This window comes from Eptatretus burgeri, chromosome 18, assembly GCF_056783735.1.
Source record: "Eptatretus burgeri isolate ZD-2024b chromosome 18, Ebu_testis_v1, whole genome shotgun sequence".
Classification (NCBI taxonomy): Eukaryota; Metazoa; Chordata; class Myxini; order Myxiniformes; family Myxinidae; genus Eptatretus; species Eptatretus burgeri.
In genome coordinates, this window is record NC_140978.1 from 26,996,001 (window position 1) to 27,022,841 (window position 26,841).

General features: G+C 41.6%; 1 protein-coding gene across 12 annotated transcripts in view; it reads left to right on the forward strand.

Moving 5' to 3' along the window:
- Positions 1–26,841, forward strand: part of CACNA2D2 (calcium voltage-gated channel auxiliary subunit alpha2delta 2) — a 206,011-nt gene that overhangs the window by 114,629 nt on the left and 64,541 nt on the right. For 11 of the 12 annotated variants that reach the window (XM_085864352.1, XM_085864353.1, XM_085864354.1 and 8 more), the window contains 4 exons: positions 9,584–9,715; positions 11,451–11,511; positions 17,310–17,360; positions 21,417–21,516. In XM_085864352.1, the coding sequence (XP_085720478.1) occupies positions 9,584–9,715; positions 11,451–11,511; positions 17,310–17,360; positions 21,417–21,516 (344 nt within the window). The remainder of the gene's footprint in view (positions 1–9,583; positions 9,716–11,450; positions 11,512–17,309; positions 17,361–21,416; positions 21,517–26,841) is intronic. The other variant, XM_085864355.1, reaches the window with a different exon arrangement.

A 26,841-nucleotide genomic window follows, 5' to 3' on the forward strand; every position in this document is an offset into this window, starting at 1 on the left:
GATATCTGTATAAAAGAGAAAGAGAGCCCACTTTGTGGCGTAATTTGAGCAGGACGAGTTTTGAGGTCACATTGGTGAAGTTGACAAGTCGAATAACTTTGAATTCAATTCTGTCCAGTAAGTTTGTGGAGCTGGAACCTCCCCAGATGTGAGAGCAGTACTCTATACAAGGACCAATCAATCCTTTATGGAGTTGGAGCAACTGTTCAGAGGAGAAGAATCTTTGTGCATCTGAACAGGACTCCTCATTTCTTCAAGGCAAACTTATCTATTTGCATAATGTGTGGATTCCAGGATAAATTTGATGTCAGTGTAATACCCAGTAGGTTTATTGTATCACATGGTGTAATTGTTGAGCTTTCAAAGGAGATTGGAGAGGTGAAAGGAGTTTGAGAGAGAGAGAGAGAGAGAGAAAGAGAGAAAGAGAGAAAGAGAGAAAGAGAGAAAGAGAGAAAGAGAGAAAGAGAGAAAGAGAGAAAGAGAGAAAGAGAGAAAGAGAGAAAGAGAGAAAGAGAGAAAGAGAGAAAGAGAGAAAGAGAGAAAGAGAGAAAGAGAGAAAGAGAGTTTTTTTTTTTTTTTGAAGCATTAAATTATGTTAAATATTTTTATAGATGAGATTTCATTACATTACTTGATTACATTTGCCCCACTGGGAGATCTTGTACAAATCCGAATTTAAAGAGATGGCTGTGATGAAACGAGATGCTCATCAAGTGAGGGAAGATGGGGAAGATGGGAAGACATGGAGGAATGTAATGTTGAGTCGTTAGCATATGAGTGCATTTGGTTATTTGTGAAGGAAAGAAGGTCATTGATAAAAAGAAGGAAGAGTGTTGGAGACAGAACAGAACCCTGAGGTACACCGCTGTTGGTAGAGAAGGAGGGAGATTTTGAACCATCAACAATTACGGAGATAGAGCGGTCGGAGAGAAAACTCGATATGAGAGAGCAGAGTGAAGGAGGAAAGCTGAAAGTGGGAAGCTTGGATATGAGACCCCGATGACAAACTCTGTCAAAGTCTTTTGAGATATCAATGCCTTCAACAAAGGATTCCCCAAAGTCTCTCAAAGAAGAGGCCCAGACATTCGTAATGTATGAAAGGAAACTTTGCATTTTGTATCCCACTGAGAGGCCGAATCTGCATCCAGACATTCATCAAAATTGAATCAACTTGTTCTTCTCACCTACCCAACTCATCCGCCAAGTTTTGTCATAACCCGTCCACAAGTTATTGAGATATTGAGATATCATATTGAGATATTTATCGTTTTTGGCCCTATCTCTCAATTGTGAAGAATCACTTTTAAAATTCTGTTATCCTGATCTGGATCCTGATCTTAAGCAAAATCAAATCATTTCATCCTCATCACACACCCAACCTGTTCACCAAGTTTTGGCCGAATCCGTCCCTAATTTTTGAGACATCCTGCTCTCAGAGAGACAAGCAGACAAACAGTCGTGAAAACATAACCTCTGTCCACCTTCTCTGGCGGAGGTAATAACCGGGTTTCGCAAGTATTTGCTACATTTTGTCAGACTGATTAGAATTTCGAATCATCGCTACACAAACGGAGAAGCACAAATGTTCTATTCCATATTCTCAATTCCTTCTGTTTTTTTTTTTTTTTCTGCACAAACACAAACGTAAGGAATTGAGAATGTGGAATAGACCGTTTAACGAGGGAACGGTAAGATGATGAACATGACAGTTAACTGTACAAACCATTCGGCTCGTAATGGACGGTGGTGGCCAGGCCATTGACTGAACCATTAATGTCGAGAAAGGTAAGAGAAGTATCTGAAATCTGCCATATGAAATTGATAGCAGCATGAAGGAAAACAAAAGGGATGAACCATTCAAGTCGAGTGTAAGCTGTTGCACTGATGACTATCATGTAGCATGTAGCGGCCAAAAATTTTCCCTTGACTTTTGACCCTTCATATTTGACATAACACCCAAGACAAAGTAAACCCTTCTTCTACTCAAACTTTTTTTTTTAATTTGTTTACAACTTGAGCCGAATGGAAGAGTGAGGTGGCAGAAAGTAAAGAACCATTGTCGTGACAGTGGATCAGTGGGGCAACAGTTGATTACAGCATGGAAATGAATGAACGAACAAGAAAAGAAGATCGGAGGAAAAATGTAGTAATCGCCAACTAATGGGACTTTCTTAGATATGGTTAATGAGGATTGAAAATATCATGGTTGGGGGTTGGGGATGACGTGATATGGTGATGCGCTGCTTGCTTGAAGCCCCAAAGGGTAATTTATGATTGAACAACCTCCGCAAGTACAAAGCCCTTCCTTGGCACACCTGAACTCCGATCCACCGACGAGACTTTCATCCGCAACTTCATAGAGTACTGCTCTTCCCTCTGGGCTGGCTCCCCGCCTCACAACTTGATCAGCTTGACATCATAGAACCAAGGCCTTTAAGATTATTAGAATGTACCGTGATGAAGCTGAGTCTATGGGCCTATCACTTTGCCATCTAGACAGGTCGGTGGTCTCTCTGTCTTCCACCACCTCCTTTCTGATCTTGCACCCTCTGCTCTTTTCGTGCTTTGTCCCAACCTCAGAATTCCGCAGGGCACACATGGTCCACCATCAACCCCTTCTGGTGAAACTACCTAAATCCACGATCACTGCTCACCTCCACTCATTTGTTACTCTTCTGTTTTTTCCTGCCTGTGGAAGTAACTTGCACACTCTCTCCAATCTCATTCTTCCCCCCAGGTCTTCAAGACGGTTGTTCACCACCAATCTCAGATCGTCCCCAATTCAAAACCATGATATTTTCGACCCTCGTTAACTCCCCCCCCCACCCCACATCAATCCTGCCTCCTTCCAAATTTCCAGTTTCCCCTCCTTGTAGTTTCCTTCGGTATCCATCTTGTCCACCCCATACATCATCTGCCTGCACCCCATTCCTCCCCACACCCATTGTTTGTCCAAGTCTCCCTCTATCTTGGCCTTCAACCTGTTGTTAGTGTCCCCCCCCCTCTCTCTCTACTGTTCCTTTTGTCCTGTTGTGTCCTGATTCTACCTCTTCCACGAGCCTCGACTATGTATATAACAAAAGACATTTCCACAAACAAAACAAAAGACGAAGAAAGGAGTGAAGTTGTGCAGAGTTTGGGAGTTTAAGTAGCTGGCATCACTGGAGTAGTTGGAGGTTGCTGGAGGACTAAAAGAGCAAAGAGAGCAGGACTGGAAGAGAAGCAGTAAAAACAGAGAGGCGACTGATCTGTCTGCAATGTGAGAGCATTAGGCCTTGTGCTTCGGACTCGACTCGTCACTGGAGATTCCAATCATGTTGAGAGATTTAGATTCTACCGAATCTACAGATGCCACAAAAGATCGATGTGATGCTGCAGTGTCAGCCCATCATGGAGCTACAGACATAGGCCTTATAGACGCTGCCTTTAGACACTCCAGCCTCCACCAGAGTGGAAGAGGAGAGGGTTCCATTTATAGCAATGTGTTGACTGCGTGAGTGGAGGAAGTCAGAAAGCTAGGTATGAAGGAGGCCTTCTATTCCACAGGCAGAGAGGTTGAACAGCCATGCAGGATGGCAGACGGTGTCGGATGGCCGATATATGTCCTGGGACCTGATGTTTTGCTTGAGATTTAGGGGCTCCATCCATTTCTGAGAGAGAAGCACCATGTCCGTTGTTGATCAACTGGGATAGAATCCTAACTGATGTTTTGAGATCAGGCTGTTACAGAAGAGCAAGGATGACATCGGGAAGCAACGATGGATTTTCCAATGACTTTGCTTGTTACTGGAAGTAAGATCAGTGGCCTATAGTTCAGAAGAACCTTATTTGCAGCTTTCTTGTGAATGGGAGTGATGTTGGAGGACTCCCAAGCAGATAAGAGGTGGACAAATTAGAAGTACTATAACCTGGAAATCACAATAACATGGAAAAAGGGAGGGCATGGGAATGGGGTCATTTGGGTATGGATGAGGGATGACCTGAGGTCGTGATGAACAGCTGTGTTGAAGCCCTGAAGGGAAGAATGGGACTGGACAGACTGGGGAAGTTGATTCCACAGGTGAGAGAAAGGAGGAACGACAACTTTATTTTTGGGTAAAATCCAAAAAACTTAATTTTTTTAATTTACTACCACGCCCCACAACCTTCTTCAATGCTTTCTCTCTCAATGCTTTCTCCTTCAATGATTACTCCCATTCACAGTCGCCATTCTGACAGGTTAACCATCTCGTTATTCACATGATATGACCATGTCTTGCCAGATGTATGGGCGTCCAGGTCAGTTTCATTTAATCATAAAAATGGCAGGGTAATTTCCCATATCATTGGCCTTTTAAGGTAATGAGGTTATTTTCAGTGCAAACGCGAGATTCATTCGGCGGTTAATAACATTTCTAAAATGTCTGGCTCGGTCGCTCGCTCAATATTGAGCGTGGCGTCAACTGTCAGCTCCATCCGAATCGGATTCCAGGGCTGTTTTTGTGAATGTTTTTGTTTACTAATCGTTAAATATACTTCTTTAACCGACGACGGACCCATCCACATTGTCCACCATGGATGGCTCGTCTAATGCTGGCGACGACCTGCGTTTTATGCAGCACCCATGCCCGTAAGATGGCTGCATTGTATTCACCGTGGCATGCCCGCTCGGAATCCATCGACAGCGTGGGTCTTATTGATTTTAATTATTCATGGACGTTGTGTGTCGGGTTGCCCAGCAGCGAGGGAAGGAAGTTCTGGCATGTCGGTTAATATCCCAGTGTAATCTTTGGCTTTACGGTTATGCCGATGAAACCGTGTTTACGCATACCATCTTCTTGGCTTCACTTCGCACGACAGCAACCAAATCGATGAGAATATAGTCTGTAAGGCACTATTATCGAGATAAATGAGTGCTATATGTAAATATGTTCAACAGGCGGCTTTAATAAATCGAGGCTACCCTCGTGTTCTTAATGTTTCTTGAATCCTCCGCTCGATGTAACCAATACCCATTGTCAGAGGGAAAAAATGAGCTTTGAATCGGTTTGTTTTATAAAAATTATACTATTTACACTGAATGTTTTTTTTTTTTTTTTTTTTTTTTACAAATTTTTTTGCTCCACCACCGAAGGTGGACCCAGGTTATGTTGTCACCGTTGTCTTTCTGTTTGTTTGTTTGTTTGTTTGTTTGTTTGTCTGTCTGTCTGTGAGCAGGATATCTCAAAAAGTTGTGGACAGGTTGGGGAGGTGACGAGAACAATCCGATTAGATCTTGGTTCCGGTCCAGATACAGATCCAGCCTCTCAGTAGGATACAAAACGTAAACCGTTTAACCTGTTGGAGGTATGCGCTCTACCGAGTGCCATTCTAGTTTACACCTGAAATTTTTTACCTTATTTTAAGGATTTGTATTAATGGGGCATCCTCATGTCACGTGAGCGTGCACGGTGATGGAGGAGGTGGTTATCAACGATGTATCGTGTGTCAAACAACCATTCCGAGTGAATAATTTTTCTTTATCCTTCAACTCTTCGAAAATCTCATGCGTATGTCGTATCTCTTCTCACGGAGCGGATCCACCGTATCTCATCTGCGAGATAAATTATATGTATGATGTCACAATTCACCTGAAGACTTGCCTATTCTCAAGATTTATTTGAATTTAATACAATTGGTTGAATGACCAAGTGTATGAATTACTAGCACAAGTAATGAGGACTCCTTGATGAACGATGTATTTGTTTATTTCTTTATATCTGACTGCAGCCTCGTGCACAATTTTTGCTCCAGGTGCTTTGATGTACCATTTTTTATTTTATAGATTGGTAAATCTTTTGTTCCCATTTGTACTTTAGTCGTATAATATTGGTAAATTTGTAATCAGGAATTTATGAAAGAATGAAAGCGAGGGTAAGACACAGATTGTGAACAAGCTGGATACAGCTGTAAACTCTCAACCACAGAAGTGGAAAGAAAAATGGGAAACTGGGAAATAGGTGGGCTTGGGGAGTGTTAATGGGGGTAGAAAAGATCATGGTTGTGGATTGGTGATGGTGGTAAACAGCTGTATTGAGGCCTTGGACGCAAGAGTAAGATTGAACATATGTTGCCTTCCACATTTACCATAACTCTGAGTATAAAACATATGAAGCTTTGAATAAGTGAAGGAAAGGACTCCAGACTCCTTCCAAAAAATGGACCATAATTATTTTGCATGCAAGTCATGCTTGTGGAAGAGTGAGACCACAGAACAGAACAGAACAGAACAGGACAGGACAGCCAGATTCAGTGGAATATTGGGAAAAACACCAACTGTAGGGTAGAGGAACATCTTGTTGGAAGAACGGGTGAAAGGAAGAATGAGAGAGTAAGGAGAGGGAGAGTTAAACACAGGGAGTGAACATGCTGTTTATAGAATCTGAAACACAGCAAGCAGAGGGCTGAAATAACATGAAGGAAAAACCAGGGATAGGATGAAAGAGCAATGCCACAAAAATGGAAAGGTGGGTCGAGAGACTGGAGGAAATGGGGTTGTTGCGCCCACTGCGATTCTAGGAGGTGGTGGTTGACTGACCCCTGGCCGAGTCATGCTAAATACTGAAAATGGTACATGCTGCTTCCTCACTTGATGCTCAGTCTTTAGGATCGTGGAAGACGGAGATGATGGCAGAAGACATAGAGCCGCCAACTTGTTTCTCGTGTGTGAGTAACAGGCTCAAAGATTTTGTCTCGGGAGATTCCAATGATTTGAGGCCATTGGTCTCCACAGCATCGAGATGTGGACGTTGTGAGCGAGAGGAAGTTGGGGCACCAGCTCATTGGAGAGAGTAGGAATTCTTACAGCTGGGGGTGAAAGGTTAAAGCCTTGTACATTGCGAGAAGTTCAAACTCACCAAGGAAAGATTTGGCACATCAGAAAATGCCTAGTTGGCAGCTTACTTTGGAAGTCAATTCTGATATTTGATTCGCCTTAGAGAGTTCATGGCTGATGGTGAATCCCAAACGCTTAAGGGACTGAACCTTTTCAAGAGGTTAGTTCATAAGAGGGTTTTCATAGAGACAGAGTGAGCATGAGATTTGCCAGGTTGAAAGACATATTCTAAGTGTTGGATCAGCTGCTGATTATTTCAAGACCCCCAGAGAAGGAAGAGGCTGCTCTCTGCCTGTCTGATGGATGAGTGATGCTTGAATGGAAGGTGGCGATATTAGTAAAGTGATAAGCTGGTGTTTGCAGAGAATCAGAAAGTTCATTGATGAATATGAGGAAGGAACAGGACTGGCTCCAATACATGGCCTTGGGGCAGTTAGATCTTGACAGGGAGAGGAGATGAAAAGATCCTGTTGAGAGCCTTGCACTGATTACAATGAGTGTATGAAGTCTGGAAGCCACATGAGAAGGTGGCCTTGGATCCCGTAGGTGGAGAGTTTGGAGAGCAATGCAGGGTGCTAAACTCTACTGAATGCTCGAGATATGTCCAGAGAGGTGGCCCTTATCTCTTTTCTGAGATTGAGAGCCTCCATCCATTGTTGGGAGGGCAGAAACAGCACGTTCATGGTTGAGTGACTGAGTTGGAAACCAAACTGATAGTCTGAGATCAGGCCATTGGAGAAAAGGGAAGATTTGATGTCAACTGTGATGATGGATTCCATGACTTTGCACGTAATTTGAAGTAAGCCAATAAATTACTTCCAAGGAAGGTCACCTCGCGCAAACGATAAGTTTAACAGAACAAAAAGAGGATTGTGCAAGAGTGGCAGAGTAGGTCTTCGGTACACTGACACCGATTCTGTCCAGGCACATCACAGAGTCAAAATCTATGGTTACCAAAAACTTCCCCACTTTCTCAGGTGAGAAAGATGCCATTTTCAGGAGCAGTTAGGTGCAAGTCAATAGGTATGTACAGAGAGTGCGGGGTTGAGTACGTGACATTTGGAAGCCAACATGGAGTGGAGACATTCAGCTCTCTCATGAACAATGTCTTGTGGTGCCATTTGAAGTGAGGGAAGGGATGGAGGAGGAGAATACTCCAGACACAGACAAAACAAGGTGCCACCATAACTTTGAGGAGGAGGACTGGTTCAAGAGAATAGCCCTGAGGTTCATGAGATTTTGTTTTCTGACTCTCCTAAGAGTGGACAAACTTTTTGTGGGTTTTCTAAAATGATCTGAGGTTGCCGTCAATCAAATTTGCCTTCCAGGAAGAGAAGGCAAGCAGTTTCAAGGCAATTGTCTCACTGCATGATTAGGTGTACCATGTGTGAGAGGATGGGAATGACCACAACTGACATGGATAAACCTGTGCATGTTTGTGGAAGACTTCCCAGGTGGAATTAATAACAGGAATGGCAGAGGTGGAAGACCAATGTTTCAGTTCAAGGGCAGCTTCCAGTCCCTGCTCGTCGGCCTTTGTGAACCGCCACACTCTCCTTCCCTGTGGCAGCTATCTTTCAATAGCCAGAGAGATGTTGACTCTCACAAGCACGTGATCAGATGAACCAATTGGAGCAGTGGAAGAATTGGAGATGTTCGCAGAGAAATTGGTCATTCATCCTCCAGATCCTTCTCCTGTGTGACACACTCAAAAATTACCCCTTGCATCCTGTAATCTCTATTTTCATTGTTCTTTCCCATCCCCAACACCTTACACTTGCTCAGGTTAAGTTCCATCTGCCAGTCTTTTGTCCAATCTATACAAGTATTAATACTTTCCTGAATCTGATCACCACCCCCTCTGCTATCCACCTTACCTCCAAGGTTTGTGTCATCTGCAAATTTGGAAAGCCTACTCTTCACCCCATTATCCAAATTGTTGATGTAAATTATGAATGGTAATGGTCCGAGTACTGATCCCTGAGGTACCCCACTACTTACATCCTCCCAGCAAGACATCCTCCCACTCACAGCCCCTCTTTGCTTCGTCCCACGAAGCCAGTTTGCAATCCAATTAGCTACCTGACCGGCCACTCCACAAGCCCTCACTTTGGCCAACAACCTCCCATGTGGTACCTTATCAAATTCCTTCTTAAAGTCTAGATATACTATGTCCACTGCCTTTCCATCATCCACCCAATCAGATACTACTTCATAGAACTCTAAAAGATTTGTTAAACACGAACTACCTTTGGTAAACCCATGCTGACTACCTTTAATTAGTTTGTATGAATTAGTAACGTTCAAATGACCCTGTTTTCTGTTTAATCGACAAGTTCAAATCTGTTCACTGTTTGGTGGAAGTTAATATGTACACTTCCTGCTATATCTGAGCCTGTTCCATGAGCGCTACATCGTCCATCAAGTATCTGTCTCTGGTTTGGGGTTGATGTCTGTCTGAATGTACAGGTAGTCGACGGACTTTTTTTTGGGTTTAAACTGTATTTCTATTGAGCTTGCACTGTTTGCTTCATAACGAAAGGCGGATGAGTGTTAAAGATAGAGGCCGGAGCATGACAAGGAGAAGGGTGGAAATTAGGATGGGTGGGTGAGGGGGGGGCGTTGGGGAGGAAGGAGTGCATGCCAGAATGGCAATTTTGTGTATTTGTAGTGTGTTTTGCCATTATTAACAAAAACAATCCACAAACCTCATTTTGATCACCTTGGCAGCAACGATAATCCTGAACGAGTTGAACTGGACGGCCAACCTTGATAAAGCATTTAAGATGAATCGGATGAATGACACCAGTTTGCTGTGGCAAGTTTTTGGCAGTGCTACCGGCCTCACACGATACTACCCAGGTCAGTAATTAATCGCCATCGTTATTTTTGTTTTTTTGTGTTCATTTTTGAGGCTCGTATGAGAGCTAACACACAATGCACAACAAGGGGGCAGGAGAGGGAAGGACAAAACAGTGGGGAACAGAGACATTAGGAGATGTGTGGAAGGGAGAGGGATGGGGTGGGGAACACAGGGTATACAAGATGGACATTACAGGGACTTTCAGGAAGGAAAGCAGGGAAATTGAAGGAGGTGGGCTTGGGGTGGATTAACGGGGGGTAGAAAAGATCGAGGTTTTGGGTGGGGGAAGATGAGAGGTGGTGGTGAACAGCTGTTTTGAAGGCCTGGAGAGAAGAGTGGGATTGAAGAGAGTGTTGTTTGTTTATATCTGACTGCAGCCTCATGCAGTTTATTCCAAATGTGGGGGAAAAGAGGAATGAAAGTTTTTTTTTTTTTTTGGAATCTTCCAGAAACGACACATTTTAATCGGATATGTTCTGAATGATACATCACAGTGTTGATTGGTAGATAGAGGAGCATATATTTTGTGCTTGGTAGTTTTGACATATCTCTTGTGCATCCTCAGATTAATGTAAAGGAATGATACTTTCAATACTGCATCAAAATGTTTGCTGAATTCTGACCTATACTAACAGATGTTAATGCAACTTTAAGGATATTTATGAAGCAAGGCATTTGACCCTCATTGGACCAGTGTGATGCCATCACAACTCACTGCTACGATGAGCTCCGTTCCTATGCGATGCCATCACACGGCTCACCGTTATGATGCCAGTGATGCCATCAGATCGTTCAAAGCTATGATGCCATCGTGCAGCCCACAGCTATGTTACTACTGTGCCAGTGTAATGCCACACACAGCTCATTGTTATCATGTCGTTGTGCTCATTGATCGTGTCCACACATGCAGGACTGAAATTTTGGGACAGAATATGGAGAATATGATTGGTACACATTGCTGCTCGACCCATGTCCCCCCTAAGCATAGTGCAGCATTTGAACGTTCGAGAAAATGATTAGTGTTTGGGAAATTGCACAATGTGCTGCAGGCTGTTATTTCAATGCTCGTCTTGATCTGCAAAGAAAAAAATCCCAAAAAGAGTTCGTGTCCGGTTATGAAATCTGTGTTTCGCTGCACGTAGAGGTGAATTTTATAACGCTAGTGGGAATATGGGGAGTAGGTGGGGGATAATTAGTAAGGTGAGGAGATGGTGTGATAGAGCTTCGATAATTTCCAAGTTCGTAAAGAGTTTTTGCTGACTAATCAAAAATTGTTTCACTTCAACCAAACCTGTCCTCTTCTGCTGCAAAATGAAAAACATCCTTTTCAGCCAAATCATAAGTATTCAAGTTTTTCATTCTACGTTCACGAGGATTGTTGGGTAAGGTCTACTGAGTAAACAAAGCTACAATGTTACTCGTCTAGTGAAAGTTTTGTGGGGAAATTAACTGTCAACATTCACCACTAAGTAGCAAATTTTTACAGTGATATTGTTAGATTTATTTGTTTTCTACAATCTCATCAACTTGCAAAATGACATCACTTAAGGTGTCCTTAGTGAAAACAAAAACTCCATTGGTTGTCACTGCGACCTCCGGTGGGCTCCCAGTAGGACTCGGAAGCTCGAGAGCATTGGCTCGCGGTCAGGTGACCGTGCTGGTGTGTTTTATGTCGTCTTCAGATTTTGTACTTTCCTTGCAGCCATTTGATCTCTCACTCTTGTGTTTCTGTAGCCGCAGAATGGCAGAATAAGCAAAACAAGGTGGATTTGTATGACGTTCGTCGCAGACCTTGGTAAGACCTTATTTTTATTTTTTTGTTTTTAATGCTGTGATAATTTTTCTTTATCCACAGTAAGGATTAATCATACATTGTATCGTGGATACATGGTGGCCATTCAAATCCATCAACTGCATTCTGGGTCATCAGTGTTTGCAGTATATATGTGTTTTGTTCATAGTTGTGCTCTACTACACTGTGGAACTTACACACTACCGGTGGTATTTCGCTGTGTTGAATATGTTTGTAAGGTCTTCACTGCTTTTTGTAAATAAGAATAAGCAATTTCTTACTCAGCTAAAAAAAACCCCAAAAACTTATACCTGAAGAAACAACGGTAATGTGGTTGTGGCTATTAATTGTTATCACTATTGTGCTATGGTTTGATATTTCCCTCATTGCCTTTAACCTTTAAGAAAAGCCGCTGTACTATTGGACTTGAAATGAACGAATGCCATTGAGAGTTGAACCATCGTCCGCCACCAATCCGACAGCGCATGTTACGGTGTCATGAGGGAAACTAGCTCGGGAAGCTCTGCCATCCAATTTATAAAATTGTAAGCGAATGCTCCGATGGGACAAAAAATAGAGATTAACAACTTGCTTTGTATTCGTTCCATTCACACGAGTGGTGCCTTATTAACTTTTCACTCATACTGTTGTGCTTGCAAGGGCTAATCCATCCATCCATCCATCCATCCATCCATTGGGACCATACTCTATGCAGAGCCTTGGTGCTGCTGAAGCAGTCTCCTTGGCTACTGATCACAATCCTGGACAGGTCGCCACCCCGACACAGGATACCAGCAAGCTGGCACTCATTTTTGCCGACCTCTGAAGGATGACAGGCAGAGCCAACCCCACCTGGTATTAATTCAACAACTGAGCAGGATTTGATCTCGGGATCCTACGATCCCCAGCCCACCACCCTAACCATTAAGCCAACACCAGGCATGAGGGCTAATCGTGTCTTGTGAAACCCGCGGTCGCACCTCATGTTCCAAATCTTCTCTTTAAAACCGGTAGCATATGCAAGTGCAACGCAAACTGCTCTCACATTTCATTTTACTTAAGGTATGTTACATTGCGGTTCACCTCCGTATGGAAGTGCACATAAGTCGGCTGTTCCAACTGCTTGCACTGTTTTTGTAGTCAAAAGTACTATTCAAATGGCGTAGTTTGCCTTACGTGCCAAGTTCTGCGCCTTATGCTGAGCAGATGGTGTGTGGGAAATGCTGAGCAGATGATGTGTGGGAAATGCTGAGCAGATGGTGTGAACTACATTTTATTGGAGAGGACGAATGGTATTGCAAGAGCACCTGTCCTACAGGGAGGGGGCACATAGATTTAATCGCTCTGTAGTCCCATCTCAGGGTCGATCGCCAAGTCCTGACAACATCAGGAGTTTTAGATCTGCGGACACCACAGACCCTGAGGCACAGACTTTGACTTATGCTGAAGCTCTCGCCCAAGCTTTTAGATACTGCAACACATACCTTCAACATGTGCAGGTGAATGGCCTGCTCCATGATGCATCAATCGGCATAGGTGAATCCGAATGGTTTCACAATAATGCAAAAGCTCACTCAGAATACAATTCGGGACTCGGAATGTAGCTCAGCGATTGATCATTCAGGTTTTTTTCTGGATTGCAATGTTCTTGCACTCCAATAACAACCCTCTTAACCAGGAATGAAGGAATGAACCACAAATGAGTGAATAACATTTTATATCCGCTATAGCAGCGCTCCCTTTGGAGAAGCTTTGTTCACATAGATCGCGTTTCCAAATGATCATTTCAATTTATACGTTTGTGACGGTATCGAGGTTCATGCCAAACAAATGTGCTGGACATCCATTGGTGCAGGATTTTCACTTTTTGCTTCGAACTCTCTCAATTTTAGTTTAATCGTCAAGGGTTTTTTTTCTTTCCATCACTATGGTGAAGGCAACGGCTGATTGTTTAAGAAACTTTCATGTGAATAACTGTGGTTTAAAAACATTTTGATTAACAAATATTTTTGAATATAACTGTATACTAATTAAGTGTTTGTATGCACACTGGTAAAATTATTTAATGACTTTCCCCATTTTGTTGGTATTATTTTGCATCAACATGTTGGGATTAAGCTAATATGGCATTATTATTTTTCCGTTGTGGGGTTTAATTATCTCTTTGAAAGGTCTCAAACAAAAGCTATTTTTGTTGAATTGTCTGCTTGCTGTCAATTCCAATGTTCTGGTGTTATTAATTTCAAACATTTATACTTGACAATGGAATGCTCATGCTTTCTGAACACCATATGGAGCTTAAATATAGACAAGTTATCAATACTCAACTTCTTCCTCGATGACCCATGCCCCACACTCCCTCCGGCCCTTAAACGAAAGATAAATTTTTCAAAATGGAAGACAAAAGGTAGTGTTTTGAATTCATTTCCCTTGTTTGCATTTTATTTTCTCCTATAAATAATAAAAACTATTCTTGACTGACTTGACCTCACCTGATCTCAGTCATGTTATCGCAAGCAAACACCATTTCGAATGCAGGCCAACTCTCATGCATCTTTAGCAGGTAACGTTTCTGCAGCCAAGTTGTTGGTTCTCATTATCCGCTTCTGCTAACTCATTTTTCAAAATCTTGTAATCTCAACACGTAATAATACGTGCTGAGATTAGGTACGAACACGTAAAAATACGTGTTGAGATTAAGATATGCAGAGCCAGCACTGCTCTGCATAATATCCTAATCCTTTCATTTACCATGTATACTTCACATCCTTTAGTGTTTTTTAATCCCCACACTTCATCATCCTTTTATTTACTTTATCCCCATACTTCATCCTTTACTTAATAAATCCCTGTACTTCATCATCCTTTAATTTCCTTTATCCACATACTTCATCCTTTACTTTATCCCCATACTTCATCCTTTACATAATAAATCCCTGTACTTCATCATCCTTTAATTTACTTTATCCCCATACTTCATCCTTTACTTAATAAATCCCTGAACTTCATCATTTAATTTACTTTGTCCACATACTTCATGCTTTACTTTATTCCCATACTTCATCCTTTACTTTATCCCCATACTTTATCCTTTACGAAATAAATCCCTGAACTTCATCATTTAATTTACTTTGTCCACATACTTCATCCTTTACTTTATCCCCATACTTCATCCTTTACTTAATAAATCCCTGTACTTCATCATCCTTTAATTTACTTTATCCCCATACTTCATCCTTTACTTAATAAATCCCTGAACTTCATCATTTAATTTACTTTGTCCACATACTTCATGCTTTACTTTATCCCCATACTTCATCCTTTACTTTATCCACATACTTCATCCTTCACTTTATCCCCATATTTCATCCTTTACTTTATCCACATACTTCATCCTTAACTTTATCCCCATACTTCATCCTTTACTTTATCCCCATACTTCATCCTTTACTAAATAAATCCCTGAACTTCATCATTTAATTTACTTTGTCCACATACTTCATGCTTTACTTTATTCCCATACTTCATCCTTTACTTTATTCCCATACTTCATCCTTTACTTTATCCCCATACTTTATCCTTTACGAAATAAATCCCTGAACTTCATCATTTAATTTACTTTGTCCACATACTTCATGCTTTACTTTATTCCCATACTTCATCCTTTACTTTATCCACATACTTCATCCTTCACTTTATCCACATACTTCATCCTTCACTTTATCCTCATACTTCATCCTTTCGTTTATCCACATACTTCATCCTTTACTTTATCCACATACTTCATCCTTTACGTTATCCTCATACTTCATCCTTCACTTTATCCTCATACTTCATCCTTTCGTTTATCCTCATACTTCATCCTTCACTTTATCCACATACTTCATCCTTCACTTTATCCTCATACTTCATCCTTTCGTTTATCCACATACTTCATCCTTTACTTTATCCTCATACTTCATCCTTCACTTTATCCTCATACTTCATCCTTTCGTTTATCCACATACCTCATCCTTCACTTTATCCACATACTTCATGCTTCACTTAATCCTCATACTTCATCCTTTCGTTTATCCACATACTTCATCCTTTACTTTATCCACATACTTCATCCTTCACTTTATCCACATACTTCATCCTTCACTTTATCCTCATACTTCATCCTTTCGTTTATCCACATACTTCATCCTTTACTTTATCCACATACTTCATCCTTTACGTTATCCTCATACTTCATCCTTCACTTTATCCTCATACTTCATCCTTTCGTTTATCCTCATACTTCATCCTTCACTTTATCCACATACTTCATCCTTCACTTTATCCTCATACTTCATCCTTTCGTTTATCCACATACTTCATCCTTTACTTTATCCTCATACTTCATCCTTCACTTTATCCTCATACTTCATCCTTTCGTTTATCCACATACCTCATCCTTCACTTTATCCACATACTTCATGCTTCACTTAATCCTCATACTTCATCCTTTCGTTTATCCACATACTTCATCCTTTACTTTATCTCCATACTTCATCCTTCACTTTATCCTCATACTTCATCCTTTCGTTTATCCACATACTTCATCCTTCACTTTATCCACATACTTCATCCTTCACTTTATCCCCATACTTCATCCTTTACTTTATCTCCATACTTCATCCTTTACGTTATCCACATACTTCATCCTTTACTTTATCTCCATACTTCATCCTTCACTTTATCCACATACTTCATCCTTTCGTTTATCCACATACTTCATCCTTTACTTTATCCACATACTTCATCCTTTACTTTATCCCCATACTTCATCCTTTACTTTATCCACATACTTCATCCTTTAATTAATTCACATACTTCATCCTTTACTTTATCCACATACTTCATCCTTTAATTTATTCACATACTTCATCCTTTAATTTATCCACATACTTCATCCTTTACTTAATCAATCCCTGTACTTCATCATTTTATTAATCCACATACTTTATACTTTAGTTTTTGAATCCTATACACATCCCACACTGGCGCTTGACTTAGGATTTTAATGATCTGTCATGAGACAATACGTGTTTAAATAAAATATACAAAAAAAATAAGTTCCTTCTGCTGAACTAAATGAACAAAATTTCAAAAAGGCTTATGAGCAATAATTATGAACATTTTAATACATCATAGTTTTTTTAAAATAATAATGAAAACGTGCTGTATCTTCGCACAAGACGTCAGCAGAATTTTTATGTTCGCCGTGTAATTGCTCCCATAAATATTGCTTCCCAGTAAGTCCATATGAGACTGCACTAGACACTCATTTTATCTTTTAATTTTTCACATGAGAAGCTGTTGTTATCAAGAGAACTTTGTAAGGAACATTGATATCGGCCCAAAAATGAATGCAAGAAGAATATGATGCACATGAAGGAATGTCGAATCCCAAATGGTGAAATACTCGTAATAATTCCTCTTGATTTGGTGAGAGCTTGTTGGTGTTGAGATCCAGGTAAGGATTTGGTGGAGAAAATTATTTATTTTCTTACTGGACCACATCTCACAGATACCATCATGCTAATAGTGGAGTCCTGATGATTTTGTGGTTGCAAATACCACAATAAGGCCAATTATCTTAATTGACATACTTTATCGTTATCAATTCCTGTTGTGACCGTTTGTTTCTACGAGGAAGCTATTGCATTGATGCATGTTTTTTTTGTGTGCATAGTCGAGGCTCGTGGAAGAGCAAACTCTTCCATGAACCTAAACTGCCCCTCCCCTCCCCCGGTGGGGACTTTGCATTCCTGTAGGTATGTGCAGGGGGCTGCTTCACCCAAAGACATGCTCATTCTAATGGACGTGTGAGTTTGAACATTGATGCACTCATGTTTTCCACTCCCCAGTTCTGTAGTTGCTCACTATAATTAATTGTCGGTCACTAACCTGACTCAGCGGGCATAATATGGTTTGAGCGTCCACTCTGAGTCTGGGACGTATGCTTTTCGTACCCGAGCCGACTCGTATCAACAACTTTAAAAATGGTACGTGCTGCTTCGTTGCTTGATATTCAGCATTTAAAAGAATAGAGCATGGACAAACAATGCTGGGAAGGCAATGGCAAACCACCCAGTATAACACTTGCCACAAAACTCCTTAGGCAGCACCGACGCTCTGGAAAGAGTTTGGCACGTCGATTAAATCAAAATGATTGCATGATCAAGGCTGTGAGTTTTTCTTTCCCTGAATGGCGAACGGTGTTTAATGAGCAGGTGAGCAATTTGTGTAGAATGACCAGTGTTCAAAAACCAATTGGCATGTGGCTAGAATGACTGGTATCGGAGCCACAGGGTAATGGAAACACCTGTTCCTTCATTTCTCTGGTATGAGGCATACCTTGAGAGAAACAGCTTTTACGTTGTGTGCGGTTTATAGATTCACAAGGAAAAGAAGAGTAACAATTACATTTCCTCTCAAGCTGAACCTGGATATGAAAACCTTCACACGAGACGATAAGGGGTTTTGGTAAAACGACATTCGCCATCGGAGAGAACTTGCTGTCGAACACGACATGATGAGCACCAGCTATGAGTTTGCCGTGTTTCATCAGGGAGTAGAGATGCGATCAATACCATCTAGAAACTAGAGATTTCATATAACATGATACCCCATGCAGTAGTATTATTTTGTTTGCAGCCACAGGATGCTACTTGCATCGTTGCTCAGAGCATGGCTGTGACGCTGATGCAGTGTCCCCTGTTTTCAGTAAGCCGGTACTCATTTTTCCGACTTCAGAAGGATATCAGGCTGAGTCAACCCACCTGGTGTTATTTAACGGAGAACAGGGGATCAAACTCAAGACCCTAAGATCTTGAGCCAGCCACCTTAACCATTAAGTCAACACCATTGGTGTGTTCAGTTACCACGTTTCTTGAAGAGCGCTCGCCAAGTGGCTTAAGCACTCAAGCAAGCACTCAATTTGAAACCGTGGTACGGAACGGCTGGCTTGGTAAGCATTAGCTAGCTTCCTGGTAACTGAACACACTCCAGGCCTACCCCACGTGATGCTCAAGTATAATACGTCGTGTTTCTATTTAAAAAAAAAAAAAAAAACGCAACCCAAAGTTGTTTTTATATATTTTTTAAACTTTCAATTCAAACAACATGAAACTAATACATAAGAATCTTTGTAATATGTAGAATAAAGTGACACACAAAAAGGAAAATAGTGATTTCATGAGACAGTTTACAAAACATGTTCTCAATGGCTGTCCTGCTGCAGCATGCACAAATGGGTCCTCCTGGTTAAGTTGTTGATATCTCGGCTGCATTCCTGAACCAGAAAAGCTTTGATGTTGGTGACAATTGTATTTTTGAGGTCGTCGAGTCTGAGGTCTTCCCGGTACACTCTATTCTTCAGGTAACCCCAAAGATAGAAGTCAGATGAGTTGAGGTCTTGAGAATGGGAGTGCCCATTCAACATCTGTCCTCTTGGAGACGATTCGTCACTGAATTTCTGGTGTAGCCACTGTATTGATCTGTTGGAAGTGTGAGGTGTGGCTCCATATTGCTGAAACCATTGTGCAGCCCTGTTGATGAGGCGCTTCCTCATTAATGCAACCCAGAACTTCCTGATGACTTTCAAGTACCATTCAGTGGTTACGGTTACTGATATCCTTTTCCTTGAAACCAGAAAGACCCAATGATGCTAGATTTGCTTAAGGCAACCAACGCAGTGCATTTCTGGCTGTGAAACAGTCTTTCAAGAACTTAATCAGGAGAACTAGAACCCCAACATACGTTTTTAGAGTTAACATTACCACTTAAAATAAAGTGAGCCTCGTTAGAAAATCATGCATTTTTTCCTCAAACCATTCACACGTCGTCACACGAAGTTGTTTATCGTTGCCTGTTCGCTTTTGCTTCAATTTTATGCGACACGGGTACATTTTTAGTTCCTACTTCAGAATTATTTGTGTACTTGATAAAGACAAGTTTAATTCTTGAGATTGACGACACAATGATTTCCTGAGGCTCCTCAAAACTGCTCGTACTGTCCCGTGGGACTAAAACCTCTCTATCAATTGAAAAATATCAGACTTATCTGGGGCAAATCTGGTCTCGAACTTCTTTCTGCATCGTGTTTGAGTCTGTTTAAATGATGTTGCGGCAACGTAAGACTCCACAATAAAGATCCCTTGTTCAATTGTCCATGCCATCTTCAAAATTAAAAGTATGACTCCCTGATGCTTTTGCAGTTTTTCCTTGAAACAATGCTTCGTACAAACCTGAAATAGAAAAAAAACAAAATTGTGTTAAAAAATTAAAATCTCACGTAACTTTTCAAGGGTTGCGTTTTTTTTTTTTAATGAAACCCCTTTACTTATTTTTTAATGAACAAGCTCAAATGAGCTAAGATCCTCGTCCTCTTAATGATGACGTCATAAAAACGAATATGACGTCATTGTGATGTATCAGGTTTGAGATAAAATATCTGTGCTAATGCCCGGCTTGATTCCCGCAAACAAAAATTCAAACAGCTTGCCTAGTTTCGGAGATAATGGTATAGGCGATTTCCATTAGCGGCGATATTATTACGTCAACTTTTTTCTCGGAAGAATTTCCAAAATCGGAGATGGTTACTGCCTGCGCGTGGGCTTTCTGCATATACATGGCAAGTTTCACGAAGATCCGATGAAAACTCTGGGTTGTGAAACAAAAAAAAGTCAAAAAATAGGAATGACGTCATAAAAATTGATATGGCGTCATAGTGATGTATCATATGTGCGGTAATTCATCTCTGCTAATGCCCTGTTCGATTCCCAAAAACAGAATTCAAAAAGCTTGCCTAGTTTCGGAGATAATTTTTTAGGCGATTCCCATTAGCGGAGATATTTTGACGTCATAACTTTTTTCTAGGAGGAATTTTCAAAATCGGAGATGGTTACTGTCTGCGCAGGGTATTTTTACATATATATGCCAAGTTTCAGGAAGTTTCGATGAAAACTGTAGGCTGTGAAACAAAAAAGTCCACAACAACAACAACAACAACAACAACAACGTGAGTAAGACTTAGAGATCCTCCAGGAGGATCTAAAAATAATGATTTTAAAGATTGTTTAAAAAAAAAAATCCAGAAGTTTAACGCCACTGAAGCAGTCCTGTATACCTCACCCTTATCACTGTAATAACATGATATTGATTTTCAGTTTAGGAGATGGAGGCTTTATTTATTGCCATCCAACGCAGCATCAGTCGGTAGCGTACACAGCCGTATCGGTGGCACTTTCTTCACCCTGACCCTCACATGCCACACCCTCTCATTCTATATATTGATGTATAGCATTGCTTGAGAAGTATTATGAAAGCAATTTGTGTTCTGCAGTCATCCAGTATATAATTCCATTTAAATAAAGGCTTAAAGAGGTTTAAAGGCGAAAAATAAATTAATTCCAGGTTTTACTGACATTTTCCCCAGTGTCTATTACATCACCCTTACTAACGCGTTACATTAGTTATACGTGCCTGTTGTTTATGTCCTTTATAACGTCCTTAACTGCAGGATATTTCCTGTTTGGAACTATTTTTAGTTTTGTCGACTACGACAAAAACAGCAGACAGACAGACAGAGTAAAAAAGATATACATCTCGCTCCTCTTTGCGCTTGTGCGATCAGGACATTAAAAGCCAAACTACGGTAAAACGGCAGACTTGGCTTCCGATTCATGTTCTGATTCACGTTCAAGATACATTCGATTTAAATAAGCTTTTCCTCGATCATCAACTGATTAGCTAGACAGTCAGATGGACATGAACCAATTGCTTAATCCCGCTTTTCGCTTCGCGTGCACGGGGTAATGAGCAGAAGGCTTTCCACAATCTATTTGTGTGTGTGGTGTGTGGTGTGTGCACATCTCCAGGAGTGGAAGCATGAGTGGAATGCCTCTCAACCTCATGAAAACATCTGTGGAGAACATGTTGGACACCCTCGCTGATGATGACTTTGTGAATATCGTATTTGTGAGTTATTATTGTTGTTAACATTGTTATTTGACATTGTTGTTGTTTCATTCCTCCCTGCCCCCATAAGAAACTGCATCACAGGATGTAAGTTACATTTGGGGACTTCAGAGGCCATGCCCATCCTTCATTATCTTATGGCCTATATTGCATTCACATTGGCCACAGCACAGACACTGTTGTTTCTGAGCCAGTGGAAGTGTAATAACAAAGATGGATGATACCAACTAACATTGTAAAAATGACCTGCCTGCATCCCCATGTAGGGATCCGCTGGCTTCACCTCATTCTGTTCTTACCTTTTTAACTCCTGGGTTATTACCAGTCTTGTAAGGCCCTATGGGCATTGGAACAAATAACTCGTAAATGTTCCCCAATAGCTTCCATCTAGAGATAGAGTAAATATTTTATGGATGATGAAAAAGTAATTATATCTGTAATTTTCATTATACAATACAAATAACTAATCCAAGATTCATGATCCAGTCATATTCTTGTAGTACAGCCGAGGTCGGCAACCTTTCAGAAGTGGCGTGCTAATAGTTACCTCATTCACTCTAACTTATGGATCTTCACGCCATTGAGACATTTTTAACATCAAGAACAGTGCTACTTATTTTTTTAGCAGCTTCGTTAATAAATAAATAAATTAAAAGGCACATCTTACCGTTGAGTGTGATCCTTTGGCCTTGCTTTCCTTTGCCTTGTTCTCCAATCTCGAGTTCATAGTTTGACATTTTAAGCGGCACACGAGCCTCTGGGTGTTCAATAAATTGTTAACCAGCTTTGGGAGGGACAGAGAACTGACTTCATATGTGAAAATATCTGTTCACAGAGTCATGTAGATCCAAATGCTGGGAGCAGTGAAAATGCCACTTTCTTCAAACAGTCAAATTTCACAGACAGGGACTTCCAACAGGTCAGGATAGAGACCTCGTGGTCTCGCTCTCTCTCGCTCTCGCTCTATCTCTCTCGCTCTCTTTCTCGCTCGCTATCTCTCTCTCTCTCTCTCTCTCTCTCTCTCGCTCGCTATCTCTCTCTCTCTCTCTCTCTCTCTCTCTCTCTCGCTCGCTATCTCTCTCTCGCTCTCTCTCGCTCTCTCTCGCTCCCTCTCGCTCTCTCTCGCTCCCTCTCGCTCTCTCTCGCTCCCTCTCGCTCTCTCTCGCTCTCTCTCGCTCTCCGCAGATCCCGAAACTTCGAGGCCCATAAGTCTGTGCATTGTAACTCAATGAGCTGCATTTCAAAATCCTCAACACCCATTCACTGAAACACTGTCAAATCCATGTCACTGGTATCAAAGTTGTCTGGTTTAATGAGAAAGGAAAACTTCAGGCCAAAATGTTGGAAATCTTGAAATCTGACAGAAAATTATGCTTGTACATTTCAATTTTGGCAACACTGACAGTGCAATGTGTCGATAGTTCTTTAAGATGTTGGAAATAGCGGAAAGTCGAGGTGCCAATGTCCTGAGAAAAAAAACATGACAAGTTTCACAAGAAACGCCTTCCATGTTTCAAAAAGATCCGCAACAGTTTGGCCCGCACGCTGCAGACGGAAGTTGAGTTTGTTTGTTTCGACCCTTTTCTAACAAAAATATCTAATTGCATCAAGACAGTCCACAAACCTTCCCACGGCTTAGCCAACCAACATTGCTGTGAAGTCCGAATGTCCTTGTATCCACTGTACAGCTCCTCCAACAGAGCTCGAAACTGCCTGTGCATCGAGGCAGATCGAGCAACAAGAAAATTCACTATCTCCACCACTGTCATCGTCACATTATGAAGCTCAGAACGAGAAATCTTTTCCACAGAGATTTTCTTGATGAATAATACAACGAAAACCGTCGGGTGACAAATTTGATCCTCAATGATCTTTACAAATCCCTTCTGTTTTCCGACCATAGCAACACCGTTTCTTGTCACAGATAATATTTTTTCTTTACTCTTTCCTCAAAATGATCAACAAATGTCTTTGCGACATCTTCCGCCGTCGTCGTGCCACGCATGGGTTTTCGGCAACATAGCTCTTCTTATCTCTAAATTTGTCTGAGTCACAGTACCTCGCAACAACTGCGAATTGTGGTACGTCATTTAAATACACACTCTCATCAAGCAGCACACTAAATACCGCTGCATCTTTAAACACCACCATCTGTCTGTTGACGTTTTCTGCCATTTCGCTTATACGTCTCTTCACCTATTTGGCAGACACAGATACGTGTTTAATTCTGGAGATGATTGTGTCTTTACCGGGCAAACCATTGAACAAAACATTTGAACAACTGAGAAAAGCCTCTTTTATGTATTCCCCATCTGTAAATGAGTTTCCAGGTTTTGTCACACCAGTGTATGGTTTTGTACCTTCCCTCCGTGGCTTCATTTTTACTGACACAGACGTTAGGAAAGACACTGCTTTGCTTTCCGTACTTCGCCGTGGCCCGTTTGATTGACTCAGCCTTGTCCGGTTCATCCTTGAAGAGGTTGTCATGCTTTATCTGAAAATGTCGTCGGACACTTGATGTGTGGCAAACAACGCTCTCACAACACAGATTACAAACAGCATGGTCTTTATGTTGAACAAATCCGAATTCATCTCTCCAAGGTGGCTGAAATGAGCGAGCATCGAACTTTGCTTTTTAAGAGCCGCCATTTTGTCCAAACAAACGTGATCAATGACACTTCTCGCGAGATTTCCTCTAAATCAAGATTGGCTGGATCCACGAAACATAATGTAGTGCAGGCAGTCCCTGTTATGCATACTATTTGTGTTTTTTTAAGCATTGCACCCACTTCAATATTTGTTATGTCCCTCTTTCCATCCGTCCATCATAAATGAAGAAGTAGAACCTTTATAACCCACTGTGTCTCATTCGTTTGTAGTTGATAACGTAAATGAGTATGGTTTCGATTCCTGGGAGGTCCTGCCTCCATGCAGGGATAACCAGCGTCGCAACTTGGTATTTGCAGTTTTGACATGTGTACCCATGTACCCACTACCCATGCACACAGACTTCTTTTTTTCTGCATTGCCTCCTTCGGATATGGTGCGGTTATTTTTTTTTGTTATTTTTCATTATTACTATTATTATTATTATTATTATTGGGGAAGACATGCTATCGGTCAAATGGTTCCACACTTATGTCATTTGGTGATTTCAAATAATTAAATAAATAGCACACCGTGCACCAGTGGGTGTTGTGGCGTCATGGTGTGCTTCGTCCAGAATCCATGACACAGCGTTGGCCCATCCTTGCGTTTAGCGTTTGTGTGTGTCGTGCGCATATTGTATCTCCATACAGTACGTATATCCATTGTCAGCAGGATGATGAGCATCAGAAACCGAAGGGGCTAACGATGAATAATCCTTGCCATGTTTTTAATCTCGCCAATGAGGTTATCAAGACGCTTTACTCTGAAGATCATCTTCCAGATCGATCAGCCAAGGTATCAAGGACCAGTGTGACCACTCCTCATTTTGATAAATGCCAAGGTGAGCCAATGAAAAAAGCCAAGAATTCACAAGGTTTCAGAAAATCGATGATAATAGAAAACCTATAGAAAACCAAGATGCCAAGGTGAACAACGAAGAGCCAAGATCTTGTGAAAAAAGCCAAGGAGTGGTCACACTGCCAAGGATCATGCATGATAGGTTGTCATGTTATCGGGAGGTATACGATGCAAAAGTTATTAGTGTCACACAATCAAAACTGGACTTTTCTTCAGAAAAAAATTATAATATATTTTAAAAAAGGATCGAAATGGACGGACCTCTGGAAGCTTGTACATGTTGCTGTGTTTTAGCCTGGGGGAGTAAGGCCAAGGTCGCATTTGCCACGGCGGCCGTGGGGTCTCCAAAATCTATGGCCACTAGCAATTATACGGCGGCCGCAGTATTTCCACGGTCACACAATGTAGCAGTCACATATGTTTTTATTTTTCGGGGAGCCGCACGGCGTATTTATAAATTGTGGAGACCGAAAACGTGGGGGTGCCGTACGGTCTTTGATTTGATGTCGCACGGTGACCTTAGGGCGTTCCTGCGGCGGCCATCGAATTTTTAAGGCAGACGCAAGGTGCCCGCAAGGTTCCCGCAAGGCGACCGCAAGGGGACCGCAGGGGGGCCCGAAGGCGAACGTGCGGCCAGACGGATGGTAACGAATGGGTTCATTTTTAAAAAAAAATTTTTACCAGTTTTTTTTTTCGGCTTGTCGAATTGCTACGGCGAACGTAGAAATGAAAAAAGTTATAACTCCGCGTTATAATTCCACGGCGACCTTACGGCCTGTAAAATATAGCCATACGGCGTAGACCTCAGAAACTCTGCGGCCGCCGCACGTTTCTGTCAATTCAGAGGGCGTACGGCCGCTGTATTCTCGCCGTATAGCAAATGTGGCTTAGCTGAATCTAACTTACCTAACTGCTGAAATCTATCTGTCTGGGTTCTTCCTGACATCTTTGTTCCTCTCACATTTCTTTCTAAGTTTTTTTTTTCACAATTCTTTTTATTCATTCAAATTCTTGGTTTTTCTTCTCTTTTATCTTTTACTCTCTATTCCTCTCTTTCGTTATCCATGTCTCTTAGGAGAAGTGAATTATTGCAGAAATTTTTCTGTCAGGCTCACTTGGCTGTGCCTGGATGGGTTTGAGGGTTGTGGAGTAGCGGCTGAAGCCCGAATCCTATCCCGGTTCCTCCTGATGACTCCATCTTTGCTCTTTACTTCTTTGGGTTCCTTCTTGCTCTTCCATTTAATTATGTGAGCAATGAAAGCTCTTGTTTACTTTTTATTCCAGAGATTGACAAAGCAGTCAAGCATAGTTTTTAATTGGGTTTTTTTCAACTTCGTTTCTTTGCCGTGAATTAGACTTTTATTGCGCATGCCACTAAAAATCATCTTGCGTGTCACTCGTGGCACATGTGCCGCACGTTGATTACCCTTGTATAACAGTATAGCAGGTACTTGAAGAAATTCCATGTAATGTAAAATATGACTTGAAGACCTCAAACCACCCTGCCCCCCCCATCACACCTAAATCCAAGTCCTCAAAACCCCCTCCCAGCCCCAAGTCCTCAACTCCTCCTCCCAACCCCAAGTCCTCAACCCCCCTCCCAATCCCAAGTCCTCAACCCTCCTCCCAACCCCAAGTCCTCAACCCCAAGTCCTCAACCCCAAGTCCTCAACCTCCACTCCCACCCACAAGTCCTCAACCCCTCCTCCCAACCCCAAGTCCTCAACCCCCTTTCAAACCACAAGTCCTCAACCCCCCTCCCAACCCCAAGTCCTCAACTCCTCCTCCCAACCCCAAGTCCTCACCCCCTCCCAACCC